The following is a 17,761-nucleotide window of genomic DNA, read 5'->3' on the forward strand; positions in this document are numbered from 1 at the left end:
TCATTTTGCTGTTATCTTTGAAAGCACAATCAACATTGGCTCACTTAGCCAAACAGCTACTATCACAAAACGTTCTTTCACAGACAACACAGCAGAAACATTTTTGGTTTTTTTCCCCTCCAGGGGGTCTTTTGTGGGCTATAGTGTCCCTTATATGACAGTAGGCCGACAAGAAGGGGGGAGAGAGAAAGGGAAAGACATGCGGCAAATGTCGCCGGGTCCAGGAATCGAACCCGCGACAGCCGCGTCGAGGACTCAGGGCCTCCAAATGTGGGCCGCGCTGTCCCCTACGCCACCACAGCACGCACCGACACAGCAGAAACATTTAATCAAATCTACTCTTTGTCCTCACCTGTAAGCTGCAGCGACATACATGAGTTGGTAGATAATTTCCTTTCTAAAATTTCAGGTATCATTGATTTCATTGCCTCCATTAAAGTGAAGATTATGCCTAGTAGGAACAAGTCTCAGTGGAGAATGCACAGTTAAATCTGCAAGACAACTATGTCTTGGTGCCAAATGCAAATGGTGTAAAACTGAGCTTCCCTTTTATTATGAAATCTACAAAGAAACACTGCGTAGCTATCACTCAACACTAAAACATGCAAGTGAAACGTTCTTTGCAGAATTCATAAACAAAAACATTAACAATACTTCAGTCTTGCTTGCAGCAGTTGACAGAATGACTGCACCATCTGAACTGCAATCAATGCAGCATGTAACAAATTTGCCAACTCCTTGAAGAGAAAATGTAAAAAAATCAAAGGTTTAATCTGCACATCCACACTAAATCCAGTACCAATGCTGTGACCAAACAAAACAAATGCAGAAAAAAAATACTCAATTTCAACAATTTAACTACAAAAGCCTAGAAGAAATTATAAATCAATTAAGCTCAAGTTCCTGCTATATGGGTATCTTACCTTCACTTTTCTTTAAGAAAGTCCTACCGGTCATTGCTACTGATCTGATCCAAATAGTACACTCATCACTCTCATCAGGCGTTTTCCCCCAGGCTTTGAAAACAGCAGTAATCAAACCAGTTTAACACACTTCATTCTGATTGTCTCTGTCAGAAACTCCACAAAACACAGGTGGAGACCTCAACAGTCACCTGGATTAATGTCTACCTGACAAACGGAACACGTTATGACTGAAGGGTCGTGTTTCTGACCAGGCGGCGAGAGGCACAGGAGCGCTACAAGGGTCCATACTCTCACCATTTCTTTTCACTCTGTAGACCTCAGGCTTTTCCAATCTTCTATCTAAGATTGAAATGGAACATCAGAACTAGCACTTGGACCATGAAACTATTTCTCCAGGCTGCTGAAATTACAATAACTCCTGATAACTCTCAGACATGCATCAGTTACATTATGGTAAATTCATTTCAATACAATTTGTGTTTTTGTGTTTGTGTAAATTATTACCATTCATGGTGATTGTCTACAAAGGCCGACATGGGACTGATCTGAACGGTGTAGGTGTCATTGGCTGAATATTCAAACAGACCATAATATGGGTTGAACAATTCCCTGGAAACCAGGAAGAAGAACTCCCTAGAAGGCCCACTGTAGTCCAAGCTGTAACACACACACAGGGAGATTAATACTTAAACCTCTTCTCTTGTACTTTCTTTTCGAGATTGGTTTCCACCTCAGTTACTCACCCCTCCTCCCCAACAAAACTGACGTAGAACTTGCTGCGCTGCAGGTCCTTCCGGGAGTAGCACATGATTTGGTTGAAAGCATCTTCCAAGAGATGGTCCCGACGGATAGTCACTCTTTATATGCATAAAAATGAAGATGACACACAAACTATAAGCCAAAATGAAGTGAGGATGTGTAACAAGATACACACAAAATAAATTCAGCTCACTTTAGCTTTCCAGGGCCTTGACCATAGCCTTTAGTTTCCAGTTTTCTGTAGAAGTTGCGGAGTTTTGCCTCAAAGTCCCTCTTGTAAGGAGCTGGGGCTCTGGCATTGGCTCGCTGAGTTCCTACAGTGAGACAGAAAGAAGGACTGATGGGTAGTTTCAGGGACATTGTTTGTTTTTGCTAATATTTCATTAAGATACCTGGTGAGTTCTGCGGGGAGGAAACAGGGGATCCCCGAGGTGACTGGCAGTAGCTGGGGAGAAGTAAGTTATGAGGAGGGATGTAGGACATCACTTCATCTTCAAACAGACTGCAAGGGGAGACAGAGAGAAAGACTTAAAACAATGAGGCAATACAACAGAGTAGCCCAGATGTAAACCACGGGTGGCAAACAGTTAGTAAAACAACCAAAAGTGGTGCATGGTGTATTACAAGAGGAAATAAACTAGTGATTTTTCTAGATCCATATAAACATTATCTACAACTGCAGCCTGAGTCTCCAGTTTGATTTCACAGATTTCCAGTTAATTTTTAATATGACTATACCAGACTAAAATTTATAGAGTATTTATTAATTTAGGTGCTTTTTACACCATAAACTAATAATGTTCTGGATAAATCAAAGTTATTATAGTTAACTAAAATGAACAAATAATGAAACCTGAAATTGAGAAAAGATTTTTGTTAACTGAAATAAATAAAAACGGATTAACCCCTCAGGTTGTACCTACACCCCTTAAACATTTTCTTAAATACAATGCATTGTAGACCTTTTCACCTTAAACAGTAATAATCACCTTTTACTTAACTTGGTTAATGTTTTACACTAGCATATTGGAGGTTTTACACAATGTAAAAGTCCATAACAATATAGTACACACAGGTATTTTCTGTTGGCTTAAAACACACAGTAAATGTAGCGTTGTTAATAACTGTTATTTACTACCGCCGGTAAATGCATCAATTTTACTTGTCTCCACCTTACTGGTCAGTCAAGGGCAAAATCAAGTTTAAGCATTTTGATTGGTTGTGATGGACTGGGGTGAGAACTGTATTGGAGGTGTAAGTGCCTGCTGCTACTACTGGCAGTAGGCCGTTCATGGACGAGATTGGGCTTATGTCGCTGTGGACCATTATTTTGTTTTGCCAACCAGTTGGAGCTACAAACTTTTTCTGAACGTTTTGTCTGGTTTTTGGAACCACAGAACCGGGACCATGCTCAAGGTGTTTTGCTTGAGATTTTGGAGCTGCAGATCTGAACCACGCTCGCGTGTCGGAACGGACTGTTGGACCGGAGTTGGAACAGTTTTATTGTCGTTCGTTTAAAAACGGTAATCCATGGTGGAGTGAGCAACCATTCCTCGTGGTTGTTCTGCGAGCCGCCATCATTGGAACTGCTATTCCGAGGACGAAAGCTAACAGAGTCCCCTCAGGCCTGCAACGTTTGTAAAGCTAGTAATTCAAGAAACTGAATAGTGTGGTTGATACAGCCAGTTTGCCTTGTTTGTTGTTTTTTATGTATACGTCTTGTTTAAAGCATTGTTTTGAACAGCACTGAGAGAGCACAGTTGCACTAAGTGTGCTTAAACTCTTATTACTAATCTATTGGGGTTGTAATATTGAGTTGTAGCACTTCCTGTGACTAATACCTAATTAATGGGTGGGATACATTCTGTGCTAGGGTGACCAAACGTCCGTATTTCCCGGGACATGTCCGTATTTCACGTCCTGTCCCGGGCGTCCCGGGATATTTTTAGAAAGTGAGGAAATGTCCTGTTTTTTGCAGGACCCGGTCCAACGTGTTGCGGTTTCTCTCCCCCTCGGTCCAACGTGTCGTGGAAACGGTCTCCCCCCCCTTGGTTTCCCTAAATTTGGGAGATTGCTGATCAGTCAATACTTGTGTGTGAAACCCCTCCTGATGTCATCTACCCAAGCAGGGATCCAAATATCGAACACTGTACTCTTCTGCTCTCCCATGAGAAAGGTCATGTCTGCATGTTTGCAGTTAACAATAATCACCCCACTTTTACTTTTACAAACTCATTCATTTTCTTGATATATTTAGTAACATTGCAGAGAAAAAAACACTTATCAGCCAAAATTGGGATCAGCATGCCAGGCTTTTTAAAGACCAGTAATGAGCGATTGGCAAGAAAAGTGGCGGACCTTTCCCCTTTTTTTTTCTCATGTAGATAATTTCACCACATTTAAAGCCACTGCATTATTACACTGTAGTTAATGTATACAATTCGTAGATTCTTATATTAGTCTGGCTCCTCATTATGCCTGTGTTGAGGCAACTTGCCAGCCCATAAACTCCCGCTATCAATTCAAGCCATTACTGGATTATGTTTGCCCAGGAAAAATTATGCTACACGAAGCAAAGAGTTCTATCAACGTCTGATAAGCAATATGTGGTGGGTCGGATCATATTTAGTGACCAGCTCTGGATCACTGTGGGCCATTAGGGGAATGATAACAATTAGGCTGAGATGGAAACAGAGAGACAGACAATGGATGTAAAACAGCAGGGATCTCTCACCTCAGCAGCATGACAAGGTCTGCATCTCCTGACAGTCGGGTCAGTCCTGACACACCATCTGTGCGGATCAGCTGGACCTTCTCCCTGATACCACATGGGATGTCTCCTTTTTTATTTGCATTTTCTCATTTTATATATATATATGTATATATATATATATATATATATATATATATATATATATATATATATATATATATATATATTATTTTTTCATTTAAAGAATTATATGAATTTGTAAATTAAAAGTACTTTAGTTTATTTTGAGTTATCTCTAAAATGTCTTGGTATTTCACTAATACAGTTAGAGCACAAGCTGTGAAAAGTCAACTAGTTCATACATTTCAACTAAAAAAATGGAAGAAGCTTGCAAACCTGAGATAACATTTCAAACATTTTGAAGAACATGGAAATATTGAAGCAGCACCTCAAATCATCAGCCAGGACACAAATAGGTCTTCCAAATGGACAATGTCCCTCAGCATACAAATTAGCAACATAGTGGCTTAAGGACAACAAATTTAATGTTTTGGAATCACAAAGTCTTGGCCCCAGAGACCAAGACCAAGACTTTGGTCTTCGTCTCTGGAGCTGAAAAGGTGTGTGTGAGCAATAAACTTCTGTCAGACGGAATGGGCCAGAATTCCAGCAAACTATTATGAGAAACTTGTAGAAAGATACTGGAAAAAAGGCCTCAATGGCTTTCTCTAGTCCAGAGAACTCCAGAGGACTTTAGCACTACATTCACACACACACCAACAGTGGCAAGCTACACTGTCGCCACGACTCCCCTGAAGCAGACTGACAGAAGACAGCCTGCCATGCCCTCACATTCTGACATATTACACTAAATTTGAAAAGCAAACAAATTGAGAAATACATAATGTAAAATATTGTAACCATGAAAGAAGACATGTTGGTATACCTGAGTACATGGTTTCGGCTGAAGTCCGGCTGTCTCTCCTGCAAAATCTCAAAGATGTTTGGTTGTCGAAGAAAAGCCACGATCTTGTCATTGTAAGCTAAATGAAACAAGAAACAAGCAGGTGAGTTTTATTAATTTCATTCAAAAAGCTACAAAGATTAAAAAGTTACAAATGTGTTACCTGACATGTTGCATCCTGAATTATGGACTAACTGTTTCTGAAGATAATGTTATGTTTTACTTAATGTAGGTACTGATTTCTGTTGATGGATGAAATTGCCTTTTTGGGTTAAATGTTCCATCTTAGAGCTGACAGAAATAATTTTGATGTTTTAAGTGGATGTTGATCTGTGGTGGATGCTCCTACCACCAACAGATAGAGTGAGAATTTATTTTTCTTAAATTACATTATTAGTTACAGCTTACATTATGTCATTTTATTTAGACGTATATTTTCTAATGGGTGCACACTTTAGTTAATATTTGTCTGAATGCTTTTACTCACACTTGTTCTTTTGTTTGAGGTGCTGCCAGCACAGACCAGCTGCAGGAGGGAGCCTGCAACATACTGTGTTTTTTTTTGTTGTTGTTTTTCTAAAAGACTATGGGTGGGGGGACTTTGTTGTTTAAAGTTTATTTTAATTATTTAATTTTGTCACTTAAATATTCAATTATTATTATTATTATTATTATTATTATTATTATTATTATTATTATTGTTATTTGTGCTAAGTTAAAGTTAGTTTTGCTTCATTTATTTCATAGAATGTTTTAGATAATTTTGTATTTGTTTGTTCCTTTGTTATGTTGTGTCTCCCTCATGTGGTGGATTTGAGTTACTCCACCCCTATTTAACACTAGAATTACCAGGGATTTCAACCTCCCCCCTGAAGTCCCGAAAGAGGGTCAAAAGACCCTGAGTCCAAACTGACGACTCTGATGGCTCAAATTAGCATCCCCTCTTCAAATGTAAATATGGCCATTGCCTGAGGAATCAGCAATGGGGGAGGAGAGCCATCAGGCCAGAAGGTAGGAGTGTGAATAGTCCATGTTGGGGGTGGGTGCGATCTATGATGGAGGCAGCTCTACAGTAGACTTTCCTGTAAGTAATGCTCTTCAGAGAGGGTTGGGTAGTTTTGAAGCATACATGAAGTGTTTTTGGAGAGATGTGACCTTTTGCATTATCCAGGACATTTTGCCAAATGTACATATAGTTTGCAAAACATACAATCTGTTTCAAGAAATAAGATTTTTCTAAAAGAAATTAGTAATGTTTTTCTTTTAAATAAAGCTAAGTGGGTTTAAAATGAAAGTTTAGAAATAAACTAACCAAATTAATTGTGTTGATCCACCTCAAAAAGTCATGCAAAAAGTGTAAGCAAAAGAGATCTGGGAGACTTTGCACATGCAAATTTGCATGCAGCCTTTTGTGCCGTGGAGTATAAATGGGTGACTGCTTCACCTATTTAGTTCACAAGAAACAAAATGCAGAAGAGGTTCGCCACTGAGAAGGCATTGGAACTGATTCTGAGCAGTGCCAGCCCTTGTGATTCAGATGGAGAAGACATAGACCTTCAACTGGATTCGGACTCTGAGCCATCTTCAGGTTAGATTTCTCAACCTACCTATTTTATTTTCCTGACTATTTTTTAGTTAGAACCAAACAAAAAGTTAATTTGAAATTGTTTATCTTGCAGATGAGGAGACTCTCCCTCTACCAAAAAAGAGAGCTCGTTTGGGGAGTGAGCCGTCAGAGACCGCAAAAGATGGCACAGTGTGGCGGGAAGAACAAGTGGGGACACATCTCCATTTCACTCCAATAGAACCGTACGCCACAGATGGAGAGCCAAGCGCTAAGGCCAGAAGAAGTATCCGGAGTCGCCTTCAGAGCTTCCTCTGTTTTATCACTCTTGACATGCTTCGTAGTATTCAAGAATGGACTATTCAACATGCACGTCACACGGAGCAGCTGGATTGGTTCATGGATCTCCCGGAACTAATGGCATTTATTTCAGTCATGATCTTGCGGGGGGTGACCAAGGTTCCATCACTATGTGACAGCTGGTCAGCAAACCTGGCAAACCCAAGGATCATTGCAACTATGGCCCGAAACCGCTTCCAAGACATCATGCGACACCTACGCTTTGGATCACACTGAATTCACCACTCAGGTGTTTTCAACCACTGGTGCCACGCTGACCGTGTATGCACCCAATCGGAAGAAGGCCGTTTATGTTCTCAGCAGCATGCACAGCGTGGTGGAGACTGAGGATACCACCAAAAGGAAGCCAAACACGGTCACACAATACAACAAAACAAAATGCGGTGTGGATGTGATGGACCAAATGGTGCTGCGTGCAGGAACACGGAGATGGCCAGTTGCCGTGTTCTACAACATGATTGACATGGCAGCACTGAATGCACATGTGCTTTACCAGGCATGCATTGGGGTGCAGGAGAGACGGGTGGACTTCCTGGTTGAGCTTGCAAAAGAGTTGGGTAACTCTCATGTGAGTGGGAAGAAGGCACACAAGGAGAAACTGCTTCGGCAACAACCTTCCACACCCAGCTCAGGCAAAAGAGCGAAGTGTCAGGTCAACCATCGATGTAGGAACAATTGTACAACTGTGAGATGCGTTGACTGCTACAAATACACATGTGGCAAATGCACCAGGGTCATACCCTGGCAGTGCCAGGTATGTTCCGACAGTGCAGACAGACTGCTGAGTGAGTGCTGAAATGCCAGTCACACAAGGACATGCCACACACGCAGCCCCCCACTGTGCCTAGTGTAAATATATGTGGAATTGTTTTATTTCTTGTATTTTTTGTATCATTTTTAATGACAAAAAGAAAAAGCATTTAAACAAATAACAGTTATTCTTTTGTATATTTCTCATGCTGGAATTTCAGTCCTCTTGACTTAGACACAAATACTTCTGGTCATTGCTCACAGCTGTACCTGGCTGTAAAATTTCTAATCCTCCATTTAAAATATTAAAATTAATTAATTTTGCTTTTTTGCTAAAATAAAACTAAGCTAAATATAATATATATAATCTTTATATTATAAAATACAATATACTGAATAGAACTAACTAGACAGTTAGTTGGGAGTTAAGCTTTCCCCCTTCCTTGGGTGCGCCAGTAATGGCCTTATTTACAGAACAAAAGCCCCTGTTCACACCTCCTTTTAGGATGCTAATTAGAATCCTTCAGGTCATTTGACCCCTCTCAGGGCACCAAAGGTAGAAATGTCAAATGACCCTTCTCTGGTAATTCTAGCAGTCTAGTTCTTTGTTTGCAGGCCAGTTCTGTTTGTTCAGTTAGTTTAGTTGGGCCCAAATCTGTTATTTCTCATTTGACTTATTTTTCGATGAAACCTGATGTTTTGTTAAACATTTTTGGAATTATTAAATTTATTTATTTTTTTGCCATTTTGAACACCTTTTGTCCCTATTTTAGTCTGGTCCCTTACATGATCACTAAATATAATTGAAAGCTGGGCACTTATTCTCAAAGAACGCTGAGGTTAAAGTAGCTGATGGTGAAATGGACTGAATATTTAGTTGGTAATTCATGTTGAGTCAGATTAAGGATTAATTCACACTGCAGCCTGAAGTGAATCAATGCTGATTTTTTTTCTTTGTGTCAAATCAGATTTCCTGGCTGGTCACACTTCCAAATATATGCGACCTGTATGTGTTCTCCAGTGTGAACAGGCAAACGACCTAAAAGTATTCTGCATGCGCAGTAGATGGCGCAATAACATCAGCTTTCTCAGGTTTTTGCCAACTGCCATAAAATGAAGAAGTGCTCAGTGTTTGTGGACGGAAACCTGGATGCTAACAGTGGAGCATAGCTTACACATTTGAAGTTGTTGTCCGACCGGAGCCAGCATATTAACAACTTAATCCTCATTATAGTCCGTTATGGTTGTTTTTCTTTTCACTTGCATCTATCAGGACGCAGAATAGGGACATTTGTTGAGTATCAGTGACATTCAGGTGGGCTTGGACATTAGGTCACATTTGAATCGGATACGTATCGGATAACCAAGTGGTTTGGGATTAAAAAAAAAATCTGACCTGTGGTGTTCAGACTGTCATGAAAAAATTTGATACAGATCGCATTACATCAAAAAAATTGGAAATGGGCTACTTCAGGCTGCAGTGTGAACGCAGCCTAATATTTCATCCAGATCTCATCGGAACTCAACTTTTTTTGTTTTTTGTAAAATGACTGTGAGTAGAGACGTAATTTTTAGAATTTCTGGAATTTCAAGATTTTTCTTAGAATTTTAACTCTGTAAGATTATAGTTATTCGCAAACATTTTAGCCTTTTAGAGAGTTTCTAATACAAAAAACATTAGGGGTAGTGAGGAGGAATTTTAAAGAGCCTAAGAGTGTCTTAAGCTAGAAAGACAGACAGAAAAGATAACATACTTCAAAAAGAACAAACATATGAACAATTTTTGGTAAGAATTGTTCACAATGCCTGGATTTTAACTGTCTGACTGAATGTGTGCTCGTCTGTCTGTATTACACTGACCAACAGGGACAACCTCTTGGCACTGCCCCCTGCTAGCTGAGGTGAAGGTACTTGAAGGTCGTGGCAAGACTGGAGGACCAGGGTGATGTGTTTCCTCACCCACCTGTAAAGAGAGGAGAACATACAAAAAACAATAAGATATAGACAAAATAATAATCTGACTCCACAACATGATATAACAAGTACATTTTGCCCATCAACCACATCTGTTAACACTAGGGTGCCTGTTTATTTTCTATACTGTGTTAGAAAAAGATTGCTGATCTTAAACACTGTTCTTCACTCCTTAACGAGGGAAGTATTAAACTGCACTTTCATTATAAATGTGCATAAAACTTTATCAATTTTCCGCTAATGTAGAAAAAAAAATTCACAATTATGGTGATTCCATTAAATAAGAAAAGCAATTAAAGGTTTGTGCACACAACAAGTCGTCTTGTTTATGCTACATCTTGGTCTTACAACTCCTGTCGTCCATTGGTAACATCTGGTTGTTGCTCATGTGACGCATGTGATGTGAAAAAGGTTTCCATTCCAGTTTTGCAAACCTTTTATTGACAACTGAGTTTTTCTGGAATTGGTGTGAGCAAATTGATTTTCAAAATACCAAGTTCCACAACTATATGGTCAATGAAAAAGCGGTTAGTGACTATATTTCTGCATCACTTTGTAAAATTTGTTACTCTACTATAAAGAAAAAAAATAAAAAACTATATTTTCCTGTTTCAATTTTGTTTGAATTTCTCACATAATTCTGCAACCCTTTAAGCAACCTGTCTGTAGCATGGCTAAATGGTAAGCCTTTAAAAGGCCCATGTAGCTAAATGTAGTCTTAAACCTAGAGAGTAAACATAGGTGTGAAGCTTGGTTTTGCACTTTATTAGTCGTTAGAGGATATCCATTTCTTATGAACGAATTTCTGCGAACATATCCTGGCTGTGAATTTTGTGAAATGATATTTGGTTAGTTTGATTGGTACAGATATGATGAACTTGTGGTCAATTGTCTTCAGTTGCTTTGCTAGTATGCGTCAGTTGCATAATCAGCTCTAAAACCACATAAGTTCTTGTTATCCGATGTCAAAGAACAGTGATAATTTGAAGTTTCTTCAGTCTTACCAGTTGCCTTGGACTGACCTCCCCAGCACTGTGACTACGTTGTCGGGTCAGATGTTGGCGGTGAGATAGAAGGCTTGGACGAGAGCTCTGAACAGGCAGCCGAGGGTCAATGAAGGTGGTAGCACGGCAGTTATGATCCACAAAGAAAGGCTACATGTGAACAAAATGTCATAAATTTAAGTTGTTGAGATTGCAATCTGTTAAGACAAAGTGACTAATTGTTTCTCAGCCTGACCTTGCCACTGTGGTCATGCTTCATCTCCCAGCCTCTGGGCAGCTCCAGATGTTTATTCGCAAACATGTTGAGAAAAGCCACCAGGTCACGGTTGTGCTGGTAGCGCTCAAAGTGGTGTGCATCTCTACGAACCTTACTGATCATATGCTTCAGACATGTGTTGGTGGTAAACATGCGATAGGCACTCTGAGTTCACAGGGAGAAGAAGAGGAACAATCAGAGAAATTAGCGATCAGTGTACAGTTATCAGTAAAATTAACGTTTGGTAAAGTATAAAAGAGTGTGTTACTGTGGCAGTGCATGGGATTTACAGTCAACCATATAATTTATATATAGTTTACTTTATAAAAAGGTTGTATATTTTATATTAAATCTGACTAAACAGTTTCTGCAATAGGTCAAGTAAGAATTTTTTTTTACTTGGAAAATGCAAAATGAACATTTTATTTACTTTCTTTAAAGAGGCAGCATTATATGTTTTCCATGCACATAGTGTCATTTTATAGGATAGTCAACTAAATAAGTTAACTTCAGCTATTATAAAAATGCTATATTTATAACAAATGAAACTTAAAATAAATTTGACATCGTCATTTAACCTGTTGAAACTGGGCCTCCGTCTCTTTAAAAACTCTTGCTCTTTATGAAACTCTGTCTTCAGGAAGTCATCACAACATTGTTGTTTCTATTAACACTTAAACAACGTTTTTACATTGCCCTGAGAAGTAGTTAGTATATCGAGCTCAGCAGATGAGCAGTTCCACCAGGTGTTTGCCAACTACTGCTGGGTAGTCTTAAGGAGCTGAGTGGTGGAGTCTCTGAGAAGTGCTGCTCTATGATGCAAAATCTTGGACACTGCAGCTCAGATGAGGAGCTGTGTCTCTAAGGCAGCAGTAGTTCCACCCAGGCATTTGCACAGTTGCCACGCTAAATAAAAGGATTTCTCAAACATGCATGGAAGAATCAAAGCACCAATCCAGGTCTGTTTTTTATGAGGGAGTAACATTATAACACGATGTACAGCTCAAAAAGTAGATTTTACATAATACTTTTCCTATAAAACTTTCTGACTTTGGTCATGTGTTTTGGATTTCCTTCCAAAAACTTCTCACATAAGTTTACTGGAATCTTGACTCACTCACCCTGAACTTCTTCACTGCTTCTCTGGGACTGGGATCAGGGCTTTGTGATGGCCTCTCCAAAACATTAAGCTTGTTGTCCTTCAGCTATTTTGTAACTAATTTGATGATATGCTGAGGAACAGCATATTTGTTGTCTTTTCCAACTATTTGGAAAAGACAACTGTGACCAAACTAACTTTGTGCTGATGTCTCGTGGGGTTGCTTTAATATTTCCACAACACATTCTTTCCACATCATCTATATTTTGTTGGTGATCAGCTGCCTTCTCTTAGATAGGCAATCTTTTACTTACAGGCATTTTATGATCTACTGACTGAAGCAGGTTATATACCTGGGCTGATTAGACCAGTTTGTATTGCAAAGTACTTTTGAGCAGCGTACATACAGGGTTGGAATGCAACACAGTGAAGAAGTCAGGACTGGTGAGGAACTTGGCGGTGGGGGATTGCAGCAGCAAGGAGATGCGAGACCTGGAACTGGCCTGAGCCACACCGTTTTCCCTCCGGAACTCTGAAAGGCAAATGAGCAATGTCAGAAAAAAAGAAAGCAGACAAGGAGGGAAAAAAAGCCTCTTTTCCTCATTTTGTCGTGTAACAACCACAAACTCAATCCACATAAAATACAAAAAAATACAGGCAAGTAAGTGAAAAGATCTGTCGTTTTAATCTTTTATTTAAAACAAACAAAACCCTAAGAAAGTTATTCATTTTATCAATTATAATTAATTTATAATTATCCAGATTCGCCTTTTTTTTTTCTTTCTTTTTAAATTGAATCCGATATAAAACCTTAGTCCACAGTTTGGTTTTTATTAGATATCCAAAAATAATAGTTTTACCTTTTCAATTGAGGGCACAGTACTTAACCTCAATGTGTGACTTGTGGCTATTAATGGCAAAATCCCAATGGAGTATAGATATGAAACAATGCTGCTACAAGATGACAAGAGACTGAGCATGTAATGGAGTTTGCAGAATTGAAGATATGCATTGATTTGTTTAAGAGACGTCAAACTGAGCATGGCACAGTGGAGGAAGAAAAACTGTGAGCTGGGAATTTCTTCCTGTTCCTCATTTCAACTAGAGAAACTGCATAGTGTCACCCCCAAGTAGCATGGAGGTGCAGGACTGCATTATTTTAAGATATACATTTCTTTAAAAAGTCCTCATTGTGAATTTGTGGTAGTGAACCAGATATTTACATGTCATGACAAATCTGGACACATTTGTAAACACATTTGTCATGTGTCTAGAAAGACAATTCTTTTGTGCGTCTTCCTGGAAAATCCCGTTCTAATGTATAATATGTAGGCCTGTCACAATAGCAAATTTTGCTGAGTGATCAATTGTCTCAAAAACTATTGCGATAGACGATGGTATTGTTTGAAGACCTTTGTACACTGATTTAATGGAAATTACATAATAATGCATGCGATTTCCTGCCAAAGATAGATGCACTTTATTTTCAAAAGAACACTTAACACTGGAACTGATAAAATAAACAAAATAACCAAAAACAAACATAAAATGGATTCTCAGTCTCCATTAACAAAAATGTACTTGAATAAAAACACCAAAGTGTAAATAAATACTGGATTCAACCAAAAGAGTCCAGATTATGAAGTGTGTGTAGATGTTGCCCTTCAGTAATCATTAGATTTAATAGAGAAGACGGGACTACCTGATGCAATAGTTCCCACTACACGTTAGTTCACAAATACATTTTCCCCTTAAGACAATCTGAGAACTTTGATTGTTCTAAGATTGTCGCTTGTGATCATCCTGTAGTGTGTGGTGTGTTATGGTCGTGGCCGCTCTGATTTAAATCAGGGGTTTTCCCCCACTGGGAGTGTTAACGCAGCCTGTTGAATGTGACAGGTAGCCAATCAGAAAGCGCGGATTCTCCTCCGTGTTTTCTGAGGGGAAATTACAGAGAGGAATCCCAAACAGCTGACACAGCGCAACCCGAAGTCCAGCATTAGAGATGATATGTGGAAACAACATTAATGTTTATTCAGCATTTCGTGCAAAGAATATAGAAATGACGAGGGGAGGAACTGGAGCGAAATTGCTACTGCAGTTGATGAACCCGGTAACTTTTCAGCTGTTCTTCATTAACGTGACACAAATAGGTTCTAATGATTTTCATTGAATAAGGACGTTACGCTGACACTGGAGCCACATGCGCTGCAGGTAGATTGTACTAAAGCATTGATTAATGCCTGGTTTTAAAAGGAGTTAAATGGACTTGTAGCCATTATTTTGTGCCTACTGTTGGACACCACATGGCACAATCGAACCGATCCAACCGTTATACCTAGGATTTCTTTTGGCTAATGTGTGATCTCTCAGGTTTTGAAAATGGGCCGACAATCGGCTGACAGCTCTAAGACGGTGTAGTGTGAACTGGACATTACACTGAGGAAATGAGGAAGGGTGGGTCAGTGGAGAGTAGCGGAGTTGAGCCTTTTTTCATTCAGTGTCATCAACAGAAAGAGAAAATGGCTGGAAGAGATGATAGAGCCGATAATTAAAATGACGTTGATAGTTTTGATTTATCATAGATTAATTGATTTATCGTTTATCGCGACAGGCCTAATAATATGACAGATTACATTGAAATTATAATTAAGAATTATAAATAAACTGGGTTTGGCACCATCATGTGGCCAAACAAGATAACTACACAATGGGGCAAGTTATCCTGTTGATAACTTCATGGGAGGCAGAAAATAATAATAAAGGACCACAAGGGGAAAGGAGGGTAAAACGGTTCGTTTCCCAGCCCACACAGGAGACTTGAAAGGTATGGACTGTAGAAACACACCACATGGTTCATATTTATTTTCCTTACAATTCCCAAATGTGTTCCAGTTTGTGCAGATTATACACATGGTTATAACATGACAAAAGGTAGTAAGTTGAGTGGTGTATTTTAACGGCAGTGTATGGTTGGATGCTACCTGGAACAGATGGATGCATATCAGTCTCATCCCCAAGCAGCTCACTGGCTGGCTGCTCCTCCTGTCTGTTGTCATTTGTTATCGTCCTTCGGATACTCTGATACCTGTAGATGTGCAAGTCAATACAAAATACTAGCTAAACGTCATGTAAAGATTAGTAGATTTTTAAAATCCATACTTTCATGTTTCATATGACTTTCATGACCTAGTTGGCATCATTTTTGCTTCTAGTGAAGGAAGAAGTTTAAGTGCCAGTAATGAGTGGTGATCGTCCAATCAGGACAAACCAGAAAGCTTAGAATAAGCTCTTTATTTTGTGAACATGATGACTATCACATATGGAACTGAAACTGTTGGTACTGACCTGCGGTTGAGCTGTTCCATCTGCTGTATGGAGCTGGACCTCTGTAGAGTCTGTGGGGCTGGGGGAGCAGTAGGCCGCTGCCATGTTGTTGTTCTGTTCACATGATCCACATAAAATATGCGACCATGACTGTCAATGCGAGCCTCCCAATCTGGGTTAGGAAGACAGTGGGAAAAGTTGCAGACTGATAATCACAAATCAAAATGAGCAACAAAAACTCAGAATGTCTGTAACAAATGAATTAAGGTAAAGGAAAATGTCTGCCCCTGAATCTGTCGCAGTCAAACTTTAGGAAATACTTAAGAAAATGTAACTTGGAGCAAACAAATGCACTTTTTATACCCTTGTTTCTGTTGGAACATTACATTTTATTTCTGTTCATTGTACTCTAATCAACAGAAATCAAGGTACAATTTCTGTCTCATTACAGAAAGTAGTAAAGAGATCTATTCATTTTAGTTGACCTGTTTTATTTTATCAAGCTAAACTAATACAGCTTCAACGTGAATTCAATGTTTCTGCCCAACTAGATTTTAATGATGATCCATATTTTGAATATTGTCTTCCCACTGATTTATTCTGTTCTTGCTTCCCCCCCTCTTAATTGTTTCAGATAATTTTAAATGAATGCATAATCAGACAAAGATCACCTGACTAAATACCAAAGTTGTTTCAAATTATGATTTTTTTTCCTCTGTGAAAACTATAATTGCCCTCAAGAACAGAGGCAAAACAAAGTCACTCGATATATCATCATAGAATAACTAATAAGCAATTTATAAGTATTTTTTTCTCCTAAGAACCACAATGTGGTAACATTTCTGCTGTAGTTCATAACTTCTGCCAGAAGGTGGCCAATTTGTCATACTGAGCAGCAGTCCGAAATAGAGTAAACCTGTCAACCTGCAATGAAGCTTTACAACAACAGGAAGTTGCTCTGAAGTTAATTTGAATAAAAACAAGCAACACATCAAATTATGAGTATTCCTATACATTTCATGTAGAATATGCAAACACCTACTAGGAGGCAGAGGCTCATCTACTCTCTGATAGCGGCTGATGTCATGGCGGATAGAGGGAAGGGACCGAACAGACTGATGACTGTTGACCTGAGCTGTGGCACCTGCATTAAACATACAATATCTGGATCAATTGCTAACCTAAAACGTATCATTTTAGCTGCTGATAAATTTTAAGGGTACTATTATACAGTTCAGTGACATATTGGATACATTGCATAAAACACATTGTCATGACACTGACATTAAATCATACCCGACTTTTCCTGTTTGATGTCAGTTAGAATTACATAAATTATTTCTTTTTGCTAAATGTCAGAATAATGAGAAAGTGTTTAATAATTTAATTACTTACATCAATTTCAGTAGATAGATATAAATTTGGCGACTAACTGACCTAAAACAGGTTCTAATCCTACTCTCTCTACATGGAGTTCTCTCCTTGTTCTCTGGTTTCCTCCCACATTAGAAAAAATGACTGAGATTAATTGGTCTCTCTAAATTGCTCTCCAGGTTTCCCTGTGATGGAATGGCAACCTGTCTAGGGTGTGCCCCGCCTCTCACCTGATGACCCATGGAATAGTCAAAAGGTCCTCCAAGTGACCTTGTAAGGATAAGCAGTTATTGGAAATGGAGGTATTGGACCATCTAAAGCTAAAATAAAACAGCTTCATGACTCTGTAGTCTTATTATTATCTAGGCTTATATTTTGGGAAAATATTCTGTGGACTGGTGTAATAACAATTCACTGGTGCACAAGCTCAAATAAGCTTAGCTGTTCTCTCTGCAATAAGAAGCATCACTCTCTCTGATTTTAATAAGGCTCTCATCTTTAACTATTCCTCCCTGATTTCTCTGTCGCTGGCATGGACAGATGCCATGCGCAGGACATTCATCCTAGAGGCAACTTACAGCCAACAGAAGTAAGTGAAAAATTCACATCTGCTGTCTGAAGTTAATATACTCAAGACTGCTCCTTCAGTGTGAAATGATTAGACAATATTCAGCTGCAATACCCATATTAT

At 39.0% G+C, this 17,761-nt stretch overlaps 1 protein-coding gene across 5 annotated transcripts in view; it reads right to left on the reverse strand.

Annotated features, from left to right (window-relative positions):
- Window positions 1–17,761, reverse strand: part of LOC122826908 (E3 ubiquitin-protein ligase HECW2-like) — a 51,072-nt gene that overhangs the window by 11,352 nt on the left and 21,959 nt on the right. For 3 of the 5 annotated variants that reach the window (XM_044109278.1, XM_044109281.1, XM_044109282.1), the window contains 13 exons: window positions 16,739–16,840; window positions 15,718–15,868; window positions 15,354–15,457; window positions 12,777–12,901; window positions 11,250–11,435; window positions 11,015–11,164; window positions 9,897–9,999; window positions 5,345–5,441; window positions 4,420–4,503; window positions 2,078–2,187; window positions 1,879–1,999; window positions 1,670–1,783; window positions 1,431–1,583 (listed from right to left, as the gene is read on the reverse strand). In XM_044109278.1, the coding sequence (XP_043965213.1) occupies window positions 1,431–1,583; window positions 1,670–1,783; window positions 1,879–1,999; window positions 2,078–2,187; window positions 4,420–4,503; window positions 5,345–5,441; window positions 9,897–9,999; window positions 11,015–11,164; window positions 11,250–11,435; window positions 12,777–12,901; window positions 15,354–15,457; window positions 15,718–15,868; window positions 16,739–16,840 (1,600 nt within the window). Of the gene's footprint in view, window positions 1–298; window positions 1,266–1,430; window positions 1,584–1,669; window positions 1,784–1,878; window positions 2,000–2,077; window positions 2,188–4,419; window positions 4,504–5,344; window positions 5,442–9,896; window positions 10,000–11,014; window positions 11,165–11,249; window positions 11,436–12,776; window positions 12,902–15,353; window positions 15,458–15,717; window positions 15,869–16,738; window positions 16,841–17,761 lie in introns of those variants that run through there. The other 2 variants (XM_044109283.1, XM_044109279.1) reach the window with 2 other exon arrangements.

This window comes from Gambusia affinis, linkage group LG24, assembly GCF_019740435.1.
Source record: "Gambusia affinis linkage group LG24, SWU_Gaff_1.0, whole genome shotgun sequence".
In the NCBI taxonomy this organism is placed as follows: domain Eukaryota; kingdom Metazoa; phylum Chordata; class Actinopteri; order Cyprinodontiformes; family Poeciliidae; genus Gambusia; species Gambusia affinis.